We start from the raw sequence: 16,839 nt of genomic DNA, 5'->3' as shown, positions 1-16,839 counted from the left end.
ACTACCAAAAGTCCTTTTCAAATAAAGCAACAGAATGACCACAAGTAGAAAACAATTCTTATTTTCTCCCTATTTGTTTTTAAAGATAATAGTGATTGTTGTAAAAACATTGTTACAAAGGCTGTACACTGGGAGTAGGACAAGATTGTCATGCTGTCATTAATCATGGTCTATTTATAAACTTTAAAACAACATCCATATATTTAAGCACTACTATACTTTATTGCAATTGTGGATGAAACTCTTAAAAATTCTCTTGATTCAGAAATCTATAACCAGAGGGGATAACGATCATCAGGTCCAGTTCTTCCTCAGAGATACCCAATTATAAGAGTATGGGGCTGCAGAGAAAATATTTGTATGTTTCTGCACAGCTAGAGCTTTCTAGGCATTTTTACTAGAATGTGGAATCTAAGCTAAAAAAACAAGCCTCAGAAAATAAATTATGAGGCCGAGTGTGGTGATTCACACCTGTAATCCTAGCACTTTGGGAGGCCAAGGCAGGAGTTCAATAGCATAATAAACCCCTATCTCTACAAAAAATAAAAAAGTTAGCCAGGCACGATGGCGCATACCTGTAAGTCCTAGCTACTCTGGAAGCTGAGGTGTGAAGATTGCTTGAGCCCAGGAGGTTGAGGCTGCAGGGAGCCTTGATTGTGCCATTGCACTCTAGCCTGGGTGACAGAGCGAGACCCTGTCTCAAAAAAAAAAAAAAAAAGAGAAAACAGAAGTTGAATTGTGAGCGCGTAGATAGTGAGAACTCCAGAGAGATTTACCTCGGCAGAGGTGATGTGGTGACATTTAAGGAGGCTGAGTGGAAGAGGGGGATGAGACCAGCTACATGGAGACATTCCCAGAGTTGTGAAGATGGAGCCACTGGTCATATCTTTCCCTAGAGACACATGTTTACATCCCAAACGGTCAGAGCCCAAGATCCTTCCCAAGTTCAATTTACACTAAGGAGATCAGATTTCTGCCTCCACCCTCCCCAGAGGCTGCAGAGGGAACAGCTTTCCCTCTCCTATATAATCATCCAGATTCATATTTTTGGAATGCCTCACCTAGAGTGTAGACCATGTGTAGGATGACATCTGGTTCGCCCAGCATGCTGATCTCAATATTTTATCAGAACCTCACTGACTTCTTCATTCTCTTTAGTTATCAGTCTTATAATCCCTTTACATTTTTACCTTGCTTTACAGTTTACAAGATGCTTTTACATTCATGTCCCATTTGATTCTCACAATAATACTTGGAAATAAATGGGAATTGTTAGGTGTTATACTATTTATATAAACTGGAAATACATTTCAAAATATATTTGAAATGAAATGTAAGAAGACTGAAATTCAGTATACATGTGGTGGGACAGAAGTTGTCTGGCTGTGGTGTTCAGGCACTTTTAACTGAAAGGGAATCTGTTTTGTCGTGATATCAGCAGCTATCAAATAATAGGCATTCCATCAAATGGCAAGGCTGACCTCTTCCAAGATGCACAAACTGCTGCCCATTCCTACTTTGGTTTCTGATAGTTATTTTTTTCTCTTAACCAAAAGATAATTACAGATACGAAAGAACCTACATTAAGACAAAAAAATCTGTTTTCAAACTGTGTTCCTCAAATGCCTTTGAATCCTTTAAATGTTAAACAGTAAACATAGACCTTTGACAGTTTTTGAAGCACTTTCACATATTATCTCATTTAATTCTTAACAAACACAATGAGATACATAAAAATATCCACCTTTTACAGATGGAGAACTAAAGGCCAAGAGAAGGCCTGAGACCATGTACTTAGGAGGTGGTGAACCCTGGCCCTCCAAGTGGGAGATGAGGACTTCAGATCTCCTACTCCTCCTGCGAAAAGGCACTAAGATTCTGGTGAAAAACCAATAAACTGTGTATTCTACCTAAAGCATTATGAACCCTGAAATTTCAAAATCATTTAAATATATCATTTTCTTAAGTCTCAGACCCTTGGGAACACAAGTCCAGTGGAAGACAGGAAAGAATACTGCTTATGAGCTAATGTCCCTAGCTGTGAGGCATGTCACCCAGATAAAGGAAATGCTGTGGTGATTAACCTAATAGCAGTTCCTAAAAGACTGTGCCCCTCCCTGATTATAATTCATCCACATACACTTATTAGGCACATTTTATAAAAATTCACCATGGCAATAACAATATGAAAATGTTGATCGTTGTCACAGAATCCATTTAGAGGCAAAAAGATAACTATGAAGATTAGTGTCGTATTCAAAAGTGCAAAATTTTTACTCTGTTGAGTAGAACAGTGTCTCAAATTCTTACTTCAAACTATATTCAGAGTCCTTTGGTTCAGTAAGTCTTTTATCTGCCCTTTCTTTATCTAACACACCCATTCTTTTCACAAAACAGGATCTTCAGAGGCAGACTGGAAAACTGGACACCCAAGCCACGTTCAGCAGCTCAGACCTCCACTCGTTCCCCTTGCATGCCTTTTTCATGGTTTAATGACAGCCGGAAAGGATCCTATTCCTTCAGGAACCTGCCTGCACCTACAAGTTCCCTTCAGCCTTCTCCTGAGACTCTAATTTCAGATAAAAAGGGGTCTAAGGTAGAAAACACATGGATTACAAAAGCAAACAAGAGAAACCCAAATCCCTCCTCTTCTTCAATCTTTGGAAGGCATTCTCAACTTATGTCTGTAGTCTGGATCCAAGAAACCAATGTAATAACACTGCAATAAACAATGCATGGTATTTCTTGTGTGGGGAAAAGAAAGCCTCATTTAACCATCACCTTCTTTAATACTGTTTCATTCTAGATTGTACGTTACTCTTTGATTTGCCTATCTTTTCACATATTGCTATTTAATCTCAGTTTGACAGTTAAGCCATGCTGGGAAGGATGCATTTGAATCATAGAACAGAGTGATATATCTGTTTACCCAGTATTCTACTTTAAATTTCATTACTAAACTATTTCACTGTGCTTCAAGATTTACTGAAAAGCAAATAAATTTGAGACTGAATATGTGCTCAGTACATCTAAGTGAAACTCTTTAAAACAAACCAATACTGACATAGCACCCTTACTTATTTCCTCTTTTAATATCAAACTTCTATGTTGAACAACTGCTGTATAATTCTATCACCAAAGTTCTTTAACAGAATTAGGAAATATATGCATGGGTGTTACTCGTTTTTAAATGCATGATGGTTATTTCCAGCATGACACTGCAAACCTTATCTAACATTTTGTTGAAACACATATGGTGGCTAACTTTCACACGTTGTTTGGTCTCCTTTTATCTGTGTTCGCTTTTCTTTCTCAAACAGAAACATGTGGTTAATGTTACTTGAATTTAATTCTTTTCAGTTTCAATTTAAATCTTTTCAACAGCTCAAAGGGTTTTGACTGGGGTACCAAATGGTAATGTTCATGTTAAATGTCCTGCTGCTTAAATGTTCTGCTGGCCTAGCTCGGTGTGCTCTAACCTAGACTTCTTTTCTGAAGTTTTAGCAAACTTTGGAGTTTGTTCAGTACTGAAGTTTCCAGCCTCTGGCATGGTATTTATTTTTGATAACCAACTAAACCCAATATAAAGGAACCTAGTGGAAAACTAACAGTCCAATTCCTAAGGAAATGGAATAGAAACAAGATGGTGTTGGTCAAGTGCTTAGAGTTCCTGGAAATCCAGCCATTTTAGAATTACTAGCAAAGGAAGTTTTGACAGCAGCACATCACTTTGGTCTTGAAACATTTTCAGTATTGGACCTGAGGCATCTAAATGCTATTCAAAGAATTCCACCATTATCTTGCACTGTAGAGACTCCAGATTTGGTTAAAAATGTTTTTACAAGTGCAGCTACGTAGTCATTGTTGTTTGATTTTCATATCCACTGAACATTTTAATGAAGTTCTGGGGAAGCTTTATACACTCCCACCTTCCCCACCCCCAGGTGATTATTTGGAAACCTGTGTCTGTGTTGTGTGGCAGCCTCCTTGATGCTCTGCTGGTGCTGTGAGAGAGTTGTATTTCAGCATGTAACTACTAGGGTATTGTCAGACTGTGACCTCCCCCAGAACTCATCATCTTGAAGGGTACATCCAGGAGAGGATCTGCCATTTCTCATAGTATTTATCACAGCCAACAATAAGCGATCCTTCCCAGGGGGTGCTCTAGCTACCTTTCTAATATGAATTGCCATCTGTTCCTAATAACTCAGCCTCTCCACACCATCTTGTATTTTTACTTACACTGTTACTCATCACGATTAGGGTCAAAGAAGATAGGCTTATTAATATTATTCCTCTGAGCAGTTGCAGAGGATAATGAATTCTGTACCCTTGAAGAGAGATTGAAGAATCATTTATCTAAAACATCTATCCTTTCATCACATGAAGAAAGCACCCAGAATTCCCTCAACCGCACAAGGTGCAGCATTCTCAACCGCTGTCCCGTTAAAGGTCATCACCAAATCATACATGAATTTCTGCTAAGATGGTTTAAAAGAGCCTTTTTAGAACTTGCAGAAACACCTACCTCTTGCTCACTCACTGCACTCATGTAACACTGAGCTTCCTTTATTTTTACAGAATTTTACCTTCAATGATGACTTCAGTCCCAGCAGTACCAGTTCAGCAGACCTCAGCGGCTTAGGAGCAGAACCTAAAACACCAGGGCTCTCTCAGTCCTTAGCACTGTCATCAGATGAGGTACTTTCATGGCACTGTGACAGAACTGCTTTGTCAAATGTGACATTTTACCCATGAACCATCACCAGGAAAATGTTTTTAGGGTAGATCTTGCATAGAAATCATCAAGACTGTGGTTTATATTTAATATGAAGTCTTCAGGATTTCTCTCCCTCCCTTTCTCAACATAAAAGCAAAATCTTGTTCTTAAGCTTTCCAGGGGCCCCTTTTACATGTATATGTAAACACACATGATGGGGAGGCTGGGCAGTGCAGAGTTAAACATGGGGGAACAGCTCAGAAATCACATCAAAGTTTACGAATTACTCCTTCCTTTTTTTTCCTTGCCTCCTCCTACAACCACCCTCACTCCAAGATTCTGATACTTTCTCTGACTAGGTTGAGGTCTCTGATTGAGAATCATTGCAGTAGACAGAGATAGTTTTGATAAAGAGGGAAAATAGCATGAGAACCATTTATTTAGAAGCAAGGGTCAAAATTAGTATTACTACAAATTATCAGGAGATAAATGTGCACGAGAGAGTCAGGAAGTGAGGTTTGTGATTTAGTTCCTTGAAAAATGGGGGGAGGACAGAAAGCACCATAAATAAAGATATTTTTGCTCTAAATGTTTGTTCTTACTATTTCTTCGTAACATGATTTTTGATTCATAAAACTTTTTTTTTTTCTCGTAAGCTTTTCTGCCCGTATTCTTCAAGTTTGGTGCAATTTTTGTTTTATTAAAACTATGTACTATGTATGTTGTGTCTCCTGTTTCTGTAACACTTTTCGTCTTGATTCTTTTATCGCTCCCTCGCTCAGAGCCTGGATATGATAGATGACGAGGTGAGCTATCAGTGGGCTGTGTGTGATGGCTTGTGTGCTATTGTTTGAATGTGCTTTTTCTTTCTTTGGAGATGGCTGAAAAATGAGACAATACAAGAATACCTTCCTCTGTAGTGAAGGGTTTCCTTGTGTTAAATAGCTTTACTCTCTGCCCTTGTCATGTCTTAGTTTAAAAGATGTTCCTAAGTTAAGAGAATCTCCGCATTGCACCTCCAGAGTTCCTTGATTTATCTTCCATCACCATTACATTGACATGGTCCATTCTTTTTCCTCCTCTTTGCCTTCATCTCAGCTTACCGCATCCCTTCTTCTGTGTTCCCTTTATGGGTCACCAAGGTGACTCCTGTCTTTCCTCCAAGACCTATCATCACCTTCATCTCCTCTCAGCTTAGTGGGTCTAGGAACCAACCTGTCCTTTTGCACTATTAAAAGGAATATTCTGCAGTGGACAGAGCCAGAAATTTGGAATAAACTCCTAACTGTTGAGCTCTACCACTTACTAACTGTGTGATCTTGAACAGATCACATAGACTTCCTCAGCCTCAGTTTCCTCATTTCTTTTTTTTTTTTTTTTTTAAAGACAGTCTCACTCTGTTGCCCAGGCTAGAGTGCAGTGGCACAATCTTGGTTCACTGCAACCTCCGCCTCCCAGGTTCAAGCGATTCTCCTGCCTCAGCCTCTTGAATAACTGGGATTACAGGCATGTGCCACTATACCCAGCTAATTTTTGTATTTTTAGTAGAGAGGGGGTTTCGACATGTTGGCCAGGCTGGTCTCGAACTTCTGGCCTCAAGTGATCCACCCACTTCAGCCTCCCAGAGTGCTGGGATTACAGATGTGAGCTACCGCGCCCAACCGTTTCCTCATTTCTTAAAAGTAATTATGGATATTATCTGCCCTACCTTCTTCACAGTTTGCTTGCTGCTCGAATGAAATAATGGTTGTGAAACTTCCCCTAAGAAGGCTTGAGAGCTTAATGCTCTCCTCTCCCAAGTGAAAGATACCTCAGTATTTGTTAATATATTTTTACAAAATTCCAGTGTCTTATTAGAGGATAAGTGATGCATTGCATATAGAGATTTATGAAATATTTATTTTCTACCTCTTATAATCTGTCCAGACTATTTTGATGTAAAAGCTTGCAAAATTAGTGTATTTTCTTCTATATTAAACTTCCTACATTAATAATGCTGCTTTTTTATTATGGGGGAATTTCTAAACTTCCAAAAACATAAGAACATATAGGTAATAAGTATTTTTTCTACCACCATTAGAACCATTAGCTTATCATATTTTGGTTTAAACATAAGTGTGGCTCTCATAGGTTAAGAAATTCCTTCTGATAGCATAATATGAGCCATAGTATCTTGGTCCTTTAACAACACTACGTAACATTCCTATCTCAGATCCTTGATGATGGACAGTCTCCCAAACACAGTCAGTGTCAGAATCGGGCCGTTCAGGAATGGAGTGTGCAGCAGGTTTCTCACTGGTTAATGAGCCTAAATCTGGAGCAGTATGTATCTGAATTCAGTGCCCAAAACATCACTGGAGAGCAGCTCCTGCAGTTGGATGGAAATAAACTTAAGGTAAAGAATTATATGTCTGTGTTAGGTTACCAGGTATAACTTGTATTACTCAAAGCACCTAAAATGTTTTCATTAGATAAGAGCACTCTGCATATCTGAGAGGTAATTCTCATCAACATTCAGCAGAAAGGATGTTGAATTCTTTCTGAGTAGTAAATGAAGTTTCAGAAAGTCCATCAGGGGTTCTAAATTAAATGGTAGGCTGCTGATTAGGAGAGCGAGGGACCCACTCCATTGCTTCCACCTGGCAACACATGGTCCATATATTAACTCTCCTTCCTTCTGATGTAGTGTGAGTTTTAATCATGGCCACTGTGGACTTTTTCATCACGTTAGAATTAAGACCCAGATCCACGACTCTTCTTTTCCTTGTTCATTTCTCCTTCACCTCCACTCTTCCTTACACACCACTCCCAAACTGGGATGATGTTTTCCCCAGAAGTTTTTTTCTCCAAGTATGTACACACATCTTCCCTCCCCTCCATGGCACTTTCATTTCCACTTGTCCAGTCCATCCCCCTTAGAGACCAAGGTGGCATCCATTCCTTTGGGAAAGGGAGAAAGGAGCTTACAGCCAACTCCATGTAACCCCAAGCTCCATGCCCCCGCCTCAGCCCCCTGCTGGGCTGACGGGCAGATGAGTATCTCTTGACAGTCTTGAAAAGGTTAGAGATCAATCAATAGCTTGTGAATATGAAGGCCCCATTGACAAGGCTGTCCCTGTTGGGGAGATAGATAGATGCATCCTGCTGTTGATTCTGAAGGTCACGAAACATTTAAAGTACATAAGCAACTCCCCTTATTCTGAATTCTAAGTTCATCGAGCAACCTCCTCATTATAATCAAGCTTCCTTTATAGGTCTACCTACAGGGAAAGAATGGTTAGTCATGCTGACACGAGCATTCTGGCCCCAAAGACACTTTTGGTTCTCATTGTAATGAAAACATTGGCAGAAAGGAAGCTGTTTCAATTCTTCTTGCCCTTCTTGGAGCCCTCTGTGACAGCAGGTGTTCACTCCTATGCTTTGAAAATATTGATGAGTTTAGCAATACCTTTACCTATAAATGTCTACAGCCTAAAGGTCGGAGAAGTAGAATTGTGCCTTTTTTCCATTCATTCACCCATTAATTACTAATTTGGAAAGCATTTAATTAATGAGCTTTAGGGTATACTTTGCAAGGGACTTCAAAGAACAAAAGAAAAAGGGTAGCCCCCAGTGTGTTAATTTTTAACAAATGTAACTAGCTCTTCCTCTTTTCTTATCTCTTTTATGTTTGAATTAGTTTACAAACTTGAACATATGGTATATTAACATCATCAGAGGGCTCACTGGTTTTCAAATTCAGTTTGTGTGTGTGTTTCCTTCTTAGGCTCTTGGAATGACAGCATCCCAGGACCGAGCAGTGGTCAAAAAGAAACTCAAGGAAATGAAGATGTCTCTAGAGAAGGCTCGGAAGGCCCAAGAGAAAATGGAAAAACAAAGAGAAAAGCTAAGGAGAAAGGAACAAGAGCAAATGCAGAGGAAGTCCAAAAAGACAGAAAAGATGACGTCAACTGCAGCCGACGGTGCTGGTGAGCAGTAACACATACCCTCTTACTGAAGATGGAGATTATCCAAGAGAAGTCCCCACCTCTTCCTGCCCTGCTCTCCTCCAGAGGATGAAGAAGAAACTAAATGATAAGGGTAATGCGGCTCTAGGCCGGCTGAGGAACCGTGTGTTGAATAACTGCATTTTCTGCAATAGAAGGCACTCTTAATTTTAACTACTGACATAGTCCCAAGCCACCTTTGATTTATTAACAAACCAGACATTTCATTTAAGTAGCTGTGTTTTGCTCTTCTCTAACTTAGCAACATCTTGTGTTGTGTTGGGTGTGTTTTGTCACTTGGAGAACTAGCTTGACCCCACCCAACAAGAGCATGATACACCCTGGTGTTGTTGATGGAGCACTGTGAATTTTCAGTTTGGGATCCTGAAATGGCAATTGCACTTGTCTGCATGGCAGAGAGCACCCTGCCATGAGATCTGGACCAGTACTTTCTTCTAGGGCTGCAAAACCTACTCCAGTGTGTGGGAAAGATTCACTCTTAATTCTGAGTCTGGACAGTAAGACCACCCTGCTGTGGAAACATGGATGCTCTGCTCCATAGTTACCTACTAAGGGAAAAGGCAAGCAAGCCATTCTGCTTGCTAGGCATCAAAAAGAAAGAAAAGAAATTATAGCTATTTGTTAACCACTGAAAAAAGCAAAAGCCTTAAGATTGTGTATGTGAGTATTACCTTAGGTTCTGAGAGTAATATTTATCCTCTAGATATAGCTGAACACGAAAGAAAAAAAATCAGACATTAATGCAGCCATGGGATATTGGGATCTGTTGACCTTGCTACTGTTGTGTGTTCAGCATCTCAGCAACACTGGCAAACACAACACAGTTCCCCTTCCCCCCACCCAACCCAAGAAATTGAACAGGAAATTGATTTTTAAGGAAACCACCATTTTCAGGTTTCCTCTCCTGGGGAACATTCTGGCTGGTCTTCAGCCTGTCTATGTCACAATCAGGAACTCATCACATAGTTTCTACTCAAGATTTCCCAGGTGGGCTCAGTTAGTGTTTTAACAAATGTACTTTTAAGAAAAGTAGAAATACCAGTTTGAGGAAATTTAGATTTGAATAATATTCAACTGGAGAACCAATTTTTTTTTTTAGTACAAAGAATGTTCCTATAAAGAAGAACTGTCAGTTAACATTTTAGGGAGATTTTGAATGGTTTTTCTGAGCCATTCCTTTCCATACTTTAAAGATTTCCAATTTTACAGAAAAAGTTTGTTTAAGGCAGTGCATAGGATACACTTTAGTAGTGGAGGAACTTATACTAATTTTAAGCCAGTATTAAGGATTTCTGTATTTCACCAAACTAAGTCCTAAGTGCAGGAGACTGGGGCAGAAGAAGGAGAAAATAAACTCATTTTGAGAAATTTCGTGTGATGAGGGTTTTTTGGGTTTTTGTAGTTTATGCTCATGTATCTGGTTCTCTTTGCTGCATTGACTCTAAACTGAGGTTATCCACTTTCCAAAGGACAAGTTTCAACATAAGACTTGAGGCCACATGAGTTCTTGAACAGTATTTTACTTCTTTTACTTAATGGGAATCTCTGCTTCGTTCCCAGCATCATCGTATCTTCCACTGGAAGTATTTATTCCATATGCAGGGCCTGGGCAAGGCTTTTGAGTGTAACAGATTAAGGGAACTCCCTTATAGCCCCATCTTGTGTTTTAATAACAGTGTGATTTTTTTCTTTAAAAAAATTATTTTTGCTTATCTGAAAATCTGAATTCGGAAATTATCTAAACTAGACATTTTTAATTCTGTTCTACACCCAAGGCCTGTTTTCTTTTCATTGCCAGAGTATTGTCTGTTATGCTTCAGCTGTTTTGTCATTAGGTACAGACCATTCATTCAAGCCTCAGAAGGTTAACATGAAGTAACATTGTGTTTTACAGTTATCAAAGTCACCATTATGTTTTTCCGTCTGTCTTCATTTGGGGTATGATAATGAAACTGCCATATTGGATACTCTATTAATATCTTGAGATGTCTGGTGCTTTGTTATTTATTAACATCATGAGAAATAAGAAGCCACTATTAATGAGAGATAAAATTTGGCAAAATTTTCTAATACTAAAACACTAAATTAGAAAAAATCTAGTAATATTAGTGCTTGCTATTGTAAATTTTTGCCATTTTTGCTTATCTTTGGGAAAAAAGTGACCTGGATCACACTGGAAATTTCACTGTATTCAAGAGTAGAGATAGAAGGATGATTATCTTAAGTTATGTTTACACTTTGGTAATATTTGAAAATGGATGTATATACTGGAAATGTCTATAAGTGTCTTGTTTTTGCACCTAATTTATGATCTATTATATTGCATTTTCTTAAATGTCTTAGAAGTATTTTTCTTTATAACTTTGTTTGTACATTGAATGTTTAGATCAGTGTCCAACTGACAATGTTATAAATCAAGTTCTTATTCCTTAAATCATTTGTATTATAACTATTTTGATTTTTTAGTTAAATTATAGTAATTTTAGTCCTAAATGAGTTCTTTTAGCATTACCACTTAAAACAGATGAAATTGTAAAAGTCACTTGGTTTGATTGCCCCACAAAGCATAAGATATAAACTGATGAAGGGTATGAAAACAAAGTGAAAGACCTCAGATCTTGTGCACATTTTGTTTTCCTATTATTTCTTTTATTGACTGTAGTGCATGATACCTAATCGAGGCTCCAGTGTCTTGCACAATTCCTACTTTAATGCTAGTGGTTTTCACTGTCCTTACAATTTAATACAGAATTGTTACTTCATCAACCTTAAACACTTTGCAGTTTTTTATTATCAGAAAATGAACAAAAAAGGAAATATCTGGATGCTATGAACTGTGTTCCCTAAAGAAGAGCTCAGTATGATTCTAACAATAGCCAAAAGTGTTTTGGGGTATAGGTTATGCTTTGCTGGGAGGGAGTGTGTGGCGAAGAGGCCAAGCTGCAGACAGAAAGCATTGTATGAGCTGTATCTGGGTCAGGGTTTTCCATTGAAGGATGTTAGTTTTATAACACATTACTTTGTTTAAGACCATCTCCCTTCAAGTAACTCACAGTTTATGTAATACTTATCTCATTCTTTTTTTTTGCCTGAATCAGGAATTTACTGCAGAATGTTAAGTTAGGGAAGAAACCTCATTTCATCCATTCTAACATTCCTGATGAAGTCCCCCTTTAGTTTCATGACAATAAAGCTGCACTGTGGCTGTCATCCTTTAGCTGGGATTGACATTGATTTCACACCCTCAACATCACACAAACTTTTTTAACCCACAGCAGTTCATGATTGCAGTATGATAGGTGCTGAAGCCAAACTCAGCTTTCAACTGGCACAAAATGGGACTGTCTACCTTTTGCTCCATTGTTGTTGGAAACAAAGTGGCAAGAGGGAAAATGAGGAACCAGATTTACCTTTGCCACTATCTGTGACACTGTAGTCATGCCTAGCCTGACATCTTAAAATATCCCAGACCCAAGCTACAAAAATGGTCACAGGTGGTTTGATCTAGCATCTCTGCCGTTAGAGTTTCTGCTGAAGACAAACTCGTCTGGGTTCGTTGTGTACCAGAATTAACATGTGCTTGAAAATTGCATTTTGTAAAAAAGGAAATAAAAATTTCCATTTATATAGATACTCTGATTCATGTTTAAGTGTTAAAGGTTATGCAGACTAAACTTCAAGAGGAGATCCAGTGTTTAACAGTAGTGTTCTAGAGGATTCTAAAGGAAGCTGTCCCAGCAACCCTGAGAGAACCATCTACACTTTGGATATGTTGTAGCCCCATCGTTACACTGAGATATTTCCATTTGAGTAACTAAAGGTACTCCTGGCAGAGCTGGAGATGAGGGACACTTTGGTGGACAGTGGTCACTAGGGTTCCCGTCACCTACTTAATGCAAAGACCTTAGTGGTCTCAGAACGAAAAGGTAAAATGGAAGAGAAAAGCACAGTTCTTTTCTATCTTTTAAAATTTACTTTTTATCAAGGATGTACCTGTACACTATTCTAAAGCTAAGCATTTAAGGATAAAGTCCAGAAATAAAATGTCCGTATTTTCTTTCTTTCTTTTTTTTTTTTTTTTTTTTTCTGTCATCTGTCACCCAGACTGGACTGCAGTGGTACCATCATGTCTTACTGCAGCCTCAAACATCTGGGCTCAAGTGATCCTCCTGCTTCAGCTTCCCAAGTAGCTGGGACTACAGGCATGTGCTACCACCCCCAGCCAAAACATCCATATTTTCTATTAGAATCGTTTACATTATGATGGGGGGTGGGAAGCTGGGGGAGGGTTGTACATTCCCAAAAGAAAGCAGGGTTATAGGAAATCTGAATGTGCTTCAGTGATTCACTCCTGAAAAGCAGCCTGGGTATGTTGGCAGATTTTGTTTGCATTTGTCTTGCATATTTAAAGTCTCAGGAAATCTAGTCTTGGTCCAAAACACTGGAGAAAAAAAATAACACCAGACAAAACACATTTGAGTAACTTGAAGTAGCGGCATAGAATAGGCCCAACTAAGAAGTTGGAGGGGCAAAGAGAAAGCCGACAGAATCAGCTTCTCCTGGTAAGTGAAAGCAACAAGTTCTATTTATGGTAGACAGAGGGTCCTTATTTGCTCGTGCATGGTGTCTATGTGGGCCTATGGAATGGTAGTTACTTGAAGGTTCGCATATGTAAGCATGTGGACCCAGCACAGCCTGTGACCTGATTCCAGATCCTCAAGAGTGGAGAAGGAAAGAAATAGGATGATTTCCTCTGCTTGACCCTAACCCAACCCCAAAACTGCTAGGGATTCAACAGTAAGATGTAAGGAATAAGAGAACAGACAACTTCTCAACAATGTGCATGCCATTTGTGTAGATGTTCAGAACTACATATGTGTGAATATAACTCCCACCTTACACATGCACACACACTACAATCACATGGCATTAAAAAATACATTGTGTATGGAACTTGGTAACATCAGTCAGGACCTGGAGCTATAATCATAGCCTTATTGCCACTTCTTGTGTTGTGTATACATTGAATGGCTCATAGATTTTAAGAGATTTTTTTATTGTAAGTATTTCTACTAGATGCACTTATCCTTCTATATGTTTATATATTTTGGTAAAATTGATTTATCAGATACTTGGTATTTTAGTAAGAAAATTTCCTCAAATATTTGGCTAATGCTTTGATGTCAGGGTTGCATATTGCTGAGTTGGAGCTCAGAAGAAATTTCTGCAGCTTCGGGCATTTTCAACTGCAGACTGCAGTTTTCTTGGCTAAAAATTGCACTGTGTGTTCTTGTGAATTTGCTCACAATTCTAAAATGACAATTGGTGGCTGTGATGCTTAAAGTCACTGCCTACTGGCTCTCTTGTGGTGAATGTTGCCATCATATGATCATTTATTTACTTTTTGTGCCAGTGATGGCATTTTGGTTGTTGCCAAAAACAGCACAAGTGGCTGGGAGTGTATGTTGTTGGAAGGTGTACATTTCTGTTTCTTTCAGCTATATTATTTATACACCCAGGTTTTCTGTTAAGGATGTAATCATTCTTTCATGAAAGAACAATTGGCAAGAAATAATTAAATTACCTTAAAAAGTAAGAATTAAGAGGCACTCCAGCCAGATAACACCTCCCAACAACATGAAATTTAGTTAGTGCTTAGTGAAATTCCTTAAATATCTATGTATATGTTTTATTCAACATTATTTAATATCATAACTACTGCTTTTGTATTTTTTAATGGTGTTGCAACCACTTGTACATCTGCTACATGTTACTGACAAAACTGGGCAGCTGAAAATAAAAGAGAATAAATTCTGTTCCACTGTAAGAAGTTGATTTCTTTTCAGCTTTCTTTGTATATCAGTAAAGAACAAGAATTGTTTGAAAATAATTTTAAGTCTGATAGGTATGGATAGCATGTTACCTAAGCGTTTAATTTGTACATTTTGATGTCTGATCATTTGCATGGAAGAGACAATAGTGCCACGTCTGAATTGTTCTCTTGTGCTTGGTTAATATGTACTTCTCTAGATTGTCCAAAAAGTTTCAAATGACATTCCTTACTCTTTGGTTTTCAGAGGCATTCAAGCAAAATATCACAGTTTGTTTTATGACCAGTCTAACAATACCTGTGATTAAATTTAATTTGTTAGTGTAAATAAATTTCTTGCCAATGAGTATTATTGTTGTTAGACAACGAATGCAATAAAAAGAGAAATACTGAGATCTGTTGAAGCAATTTTTTTCCCTCTTCCATTTTCACCTTCAACTAAAACAAGCCTTGACTGGGTAAACCTGTATCAACTGTCAAAGCATATCTGTCAATCAAGAGCAAAGTGCACATTTTTCATGGAAATGAAACTAAAAATAAGTTTTAACTCTGGTAAAGTGTAAATTGGCAGCTAGAATTACATTTGAAAGCACAATTATGGAACTGGGCATAAAGTTAAAAGAGCAAAGCCTGCACTCGAAGCTTCCTCGCCCATCATTTTGTTCCCCTGTCGCTGCTTCACCGTCAAAGTCTCCGCTATCTCTCAGCCAGGAAAACCTCTGTGACAAATTCATTAAGTAGTCAGCCTCTCAGAGCGAGGGGCAAGCTAAGAAAGAATCAGGACCATCATAGAGTATGGGGTTATTTTAAACGATATTCTTTCTAAAGCCTTAAAAATTCAGAAGACTTGGAGATAACAAGTGAGGGCTATTAATTTCATTCATTCTCACACACGCAAACTACTGTAATTTATATGTGACTAAACCTGTGTCAGTGCGAAAATTTAGATTTGGGAATCACAGAATACATGGATTAAGCTGTTTTCCTCTTTTTCACAATGTAGGTTATGAAATTTCTAACCAAGGCATGTCCCTTTTTGAATGATCTTGAGTATGTGCTGTGTCAAATTGGATAGACTTTTGTTTCTTCCATGGAATTTGCCTATTCTAGCAAGAATAAGAAAGAACAGAATGTGGTCATTTTATTGAAGATGTTAGGGAGCCTAACTACTCAGGACATTCTTTCTAAATAAGGAAATATGTGGGGGTGGAGGTCCCTAAGCATCACACTCATTGATAATTTCAAGACAGTCTTTCAGAGAACCCAGCATCCTGGGCTGTGAGCAGCATCTCAGAATAATTGAGCCCTTGTAGGGCACAGGATATTATGTCACTGGAATCATGACTAACTCCAATCTTGATGTGAAGAAAGTGGTTTTTTGACCCAAACAAAATGTTCCTGTTTATTACTTCAAGTCAGTGATCTTAAACTGTTGGTGGTTCTCAATTAATTGGCAAAACATTTTCTCTGAAATGCCAGACTATCATCATAACAAATGCCTTAGAAAAACTTCGTTTCTGGCTAGGCTCGGTGGCTCACACACGTAATCCCAGCACTTTGGGAGGCCAAGGCGGGCAGACCACCTGAGGTCAGGTGTTCGAGACCAGCCTGGCCAACATGGTGAAACCCTGTCTCTACTAAAAATACAAAAATTAGCCAGGCATGGTGGTGCACGCCTGTAGTCCCAGCTACCCGGGAGGCTGAGGCACAAGAATCCCTTGAACCTGGGAGGCAGAGGTTGCAGTGAGCCAAGATTGCACCACTGCACTCCAGACTGGAAAACAGTGAGATTTGGTCTCAAAACACAAAAACAAGAAAAAAATTTGTTTCTAAAGTCACTGCCTTAACACCCCAAAGAAGTAATTCAGCATGAAGGTTATACCTTCAAAACAGACAAATAAATGAAAATGGGTAACCTTTATATATCAGCTTCTATAAGAGAAATGATAAAGTCATGTTTTCTTCCTAGTCATGTCTCAGAAGATAGCCAAAGGGGTTGTTGATCTTTTCTATTTGTTTGTTTACCTTTCAATTTTTTTTTTCTTTTCAGCCTCCACAACAAGTTTAAATATTAAACAAAAACCCACCAGCACTACCACCACCTCAACAACAGTGTAGTCCTTGGGGACACTTAGCTTAACCCAAGTCAATTATGGGATTCAATCTGTATCCAATCATCGCAGTGAACAAACTTCCTTTCACCAATTCAAAGACACTCTAAGGTACAATTTGTGCCAAGATCATAGAGACTCCTAATTTTCAGGTGTGACAACACTCCCAAA

General features: G+C 38.5%; 1 protein-coding gene across 19 annotated transcripts in view; it reads left to right on the top strand.

Moving 5' to 3' along the window:
- The window catches only part of PPP1R9A (protein phosphatase 1 regulatory subunit 9A), a 384,913-nt gene extending 375,578 nt beyond the window's left edge, over positions 1 to 9,335 (top strand). For 7 of the 19 annotated variants that reach the window (XM_015134293.3, XM_015134291.3, XM_077997034.1 and 4 more), the window contains 4 exons: positions 2,398 to 2,596; positions 4,582 to 4,701; positions 6,933 to 7,115; positions 8,487 to 9,335. In XM_015134293.3, the coding sequence (XP_014989779.1) occupies positions 2,398 to 2,596; positions 4,582 to 4,701; positions 6,933 to 7,115; positions 8,487 to 8,699 (715 nt within the window). In that variant the 3' untranslated portion in view covers positions 8,700 to 9,335. Of the gene's footprint in view, positions 1 to 2,397; positions 2,711 to 4,581; positions 4,702 to 5,502; positions 5,527 to 6,932; positions 7,116 to 8,486 lie in introns of all 19 variants that reach the window. The other 12 variants (XM_015134296.3, XM_077997042.1, XM_077997041.1 and 9 more) reach the window with 5 other exon arrangements.
- Positions 9,336 to 16,839: the final 7,504 nt, after the last annotated feature.

The sequence above is a fragment of the Macaca mulatta genome, chromosome 3 (genome assembly GCF_049350105.2).
Source record: "Macaca mulatta isolate MMU2019108-1 chromosome 3, T2T-MMU8v2.0, whole genome shotgun sequence".
Lineage (NCBI taxonomy): Eukaryota > Metazoa > Chordata > Mammalia > Primates > Cercopithecidae > Macaca > Macaca mulatta.
Note: the sequence above shows the minus strand (reverse complement) of the source record. Positions and strands in the feature narration are given on the sequence as shown.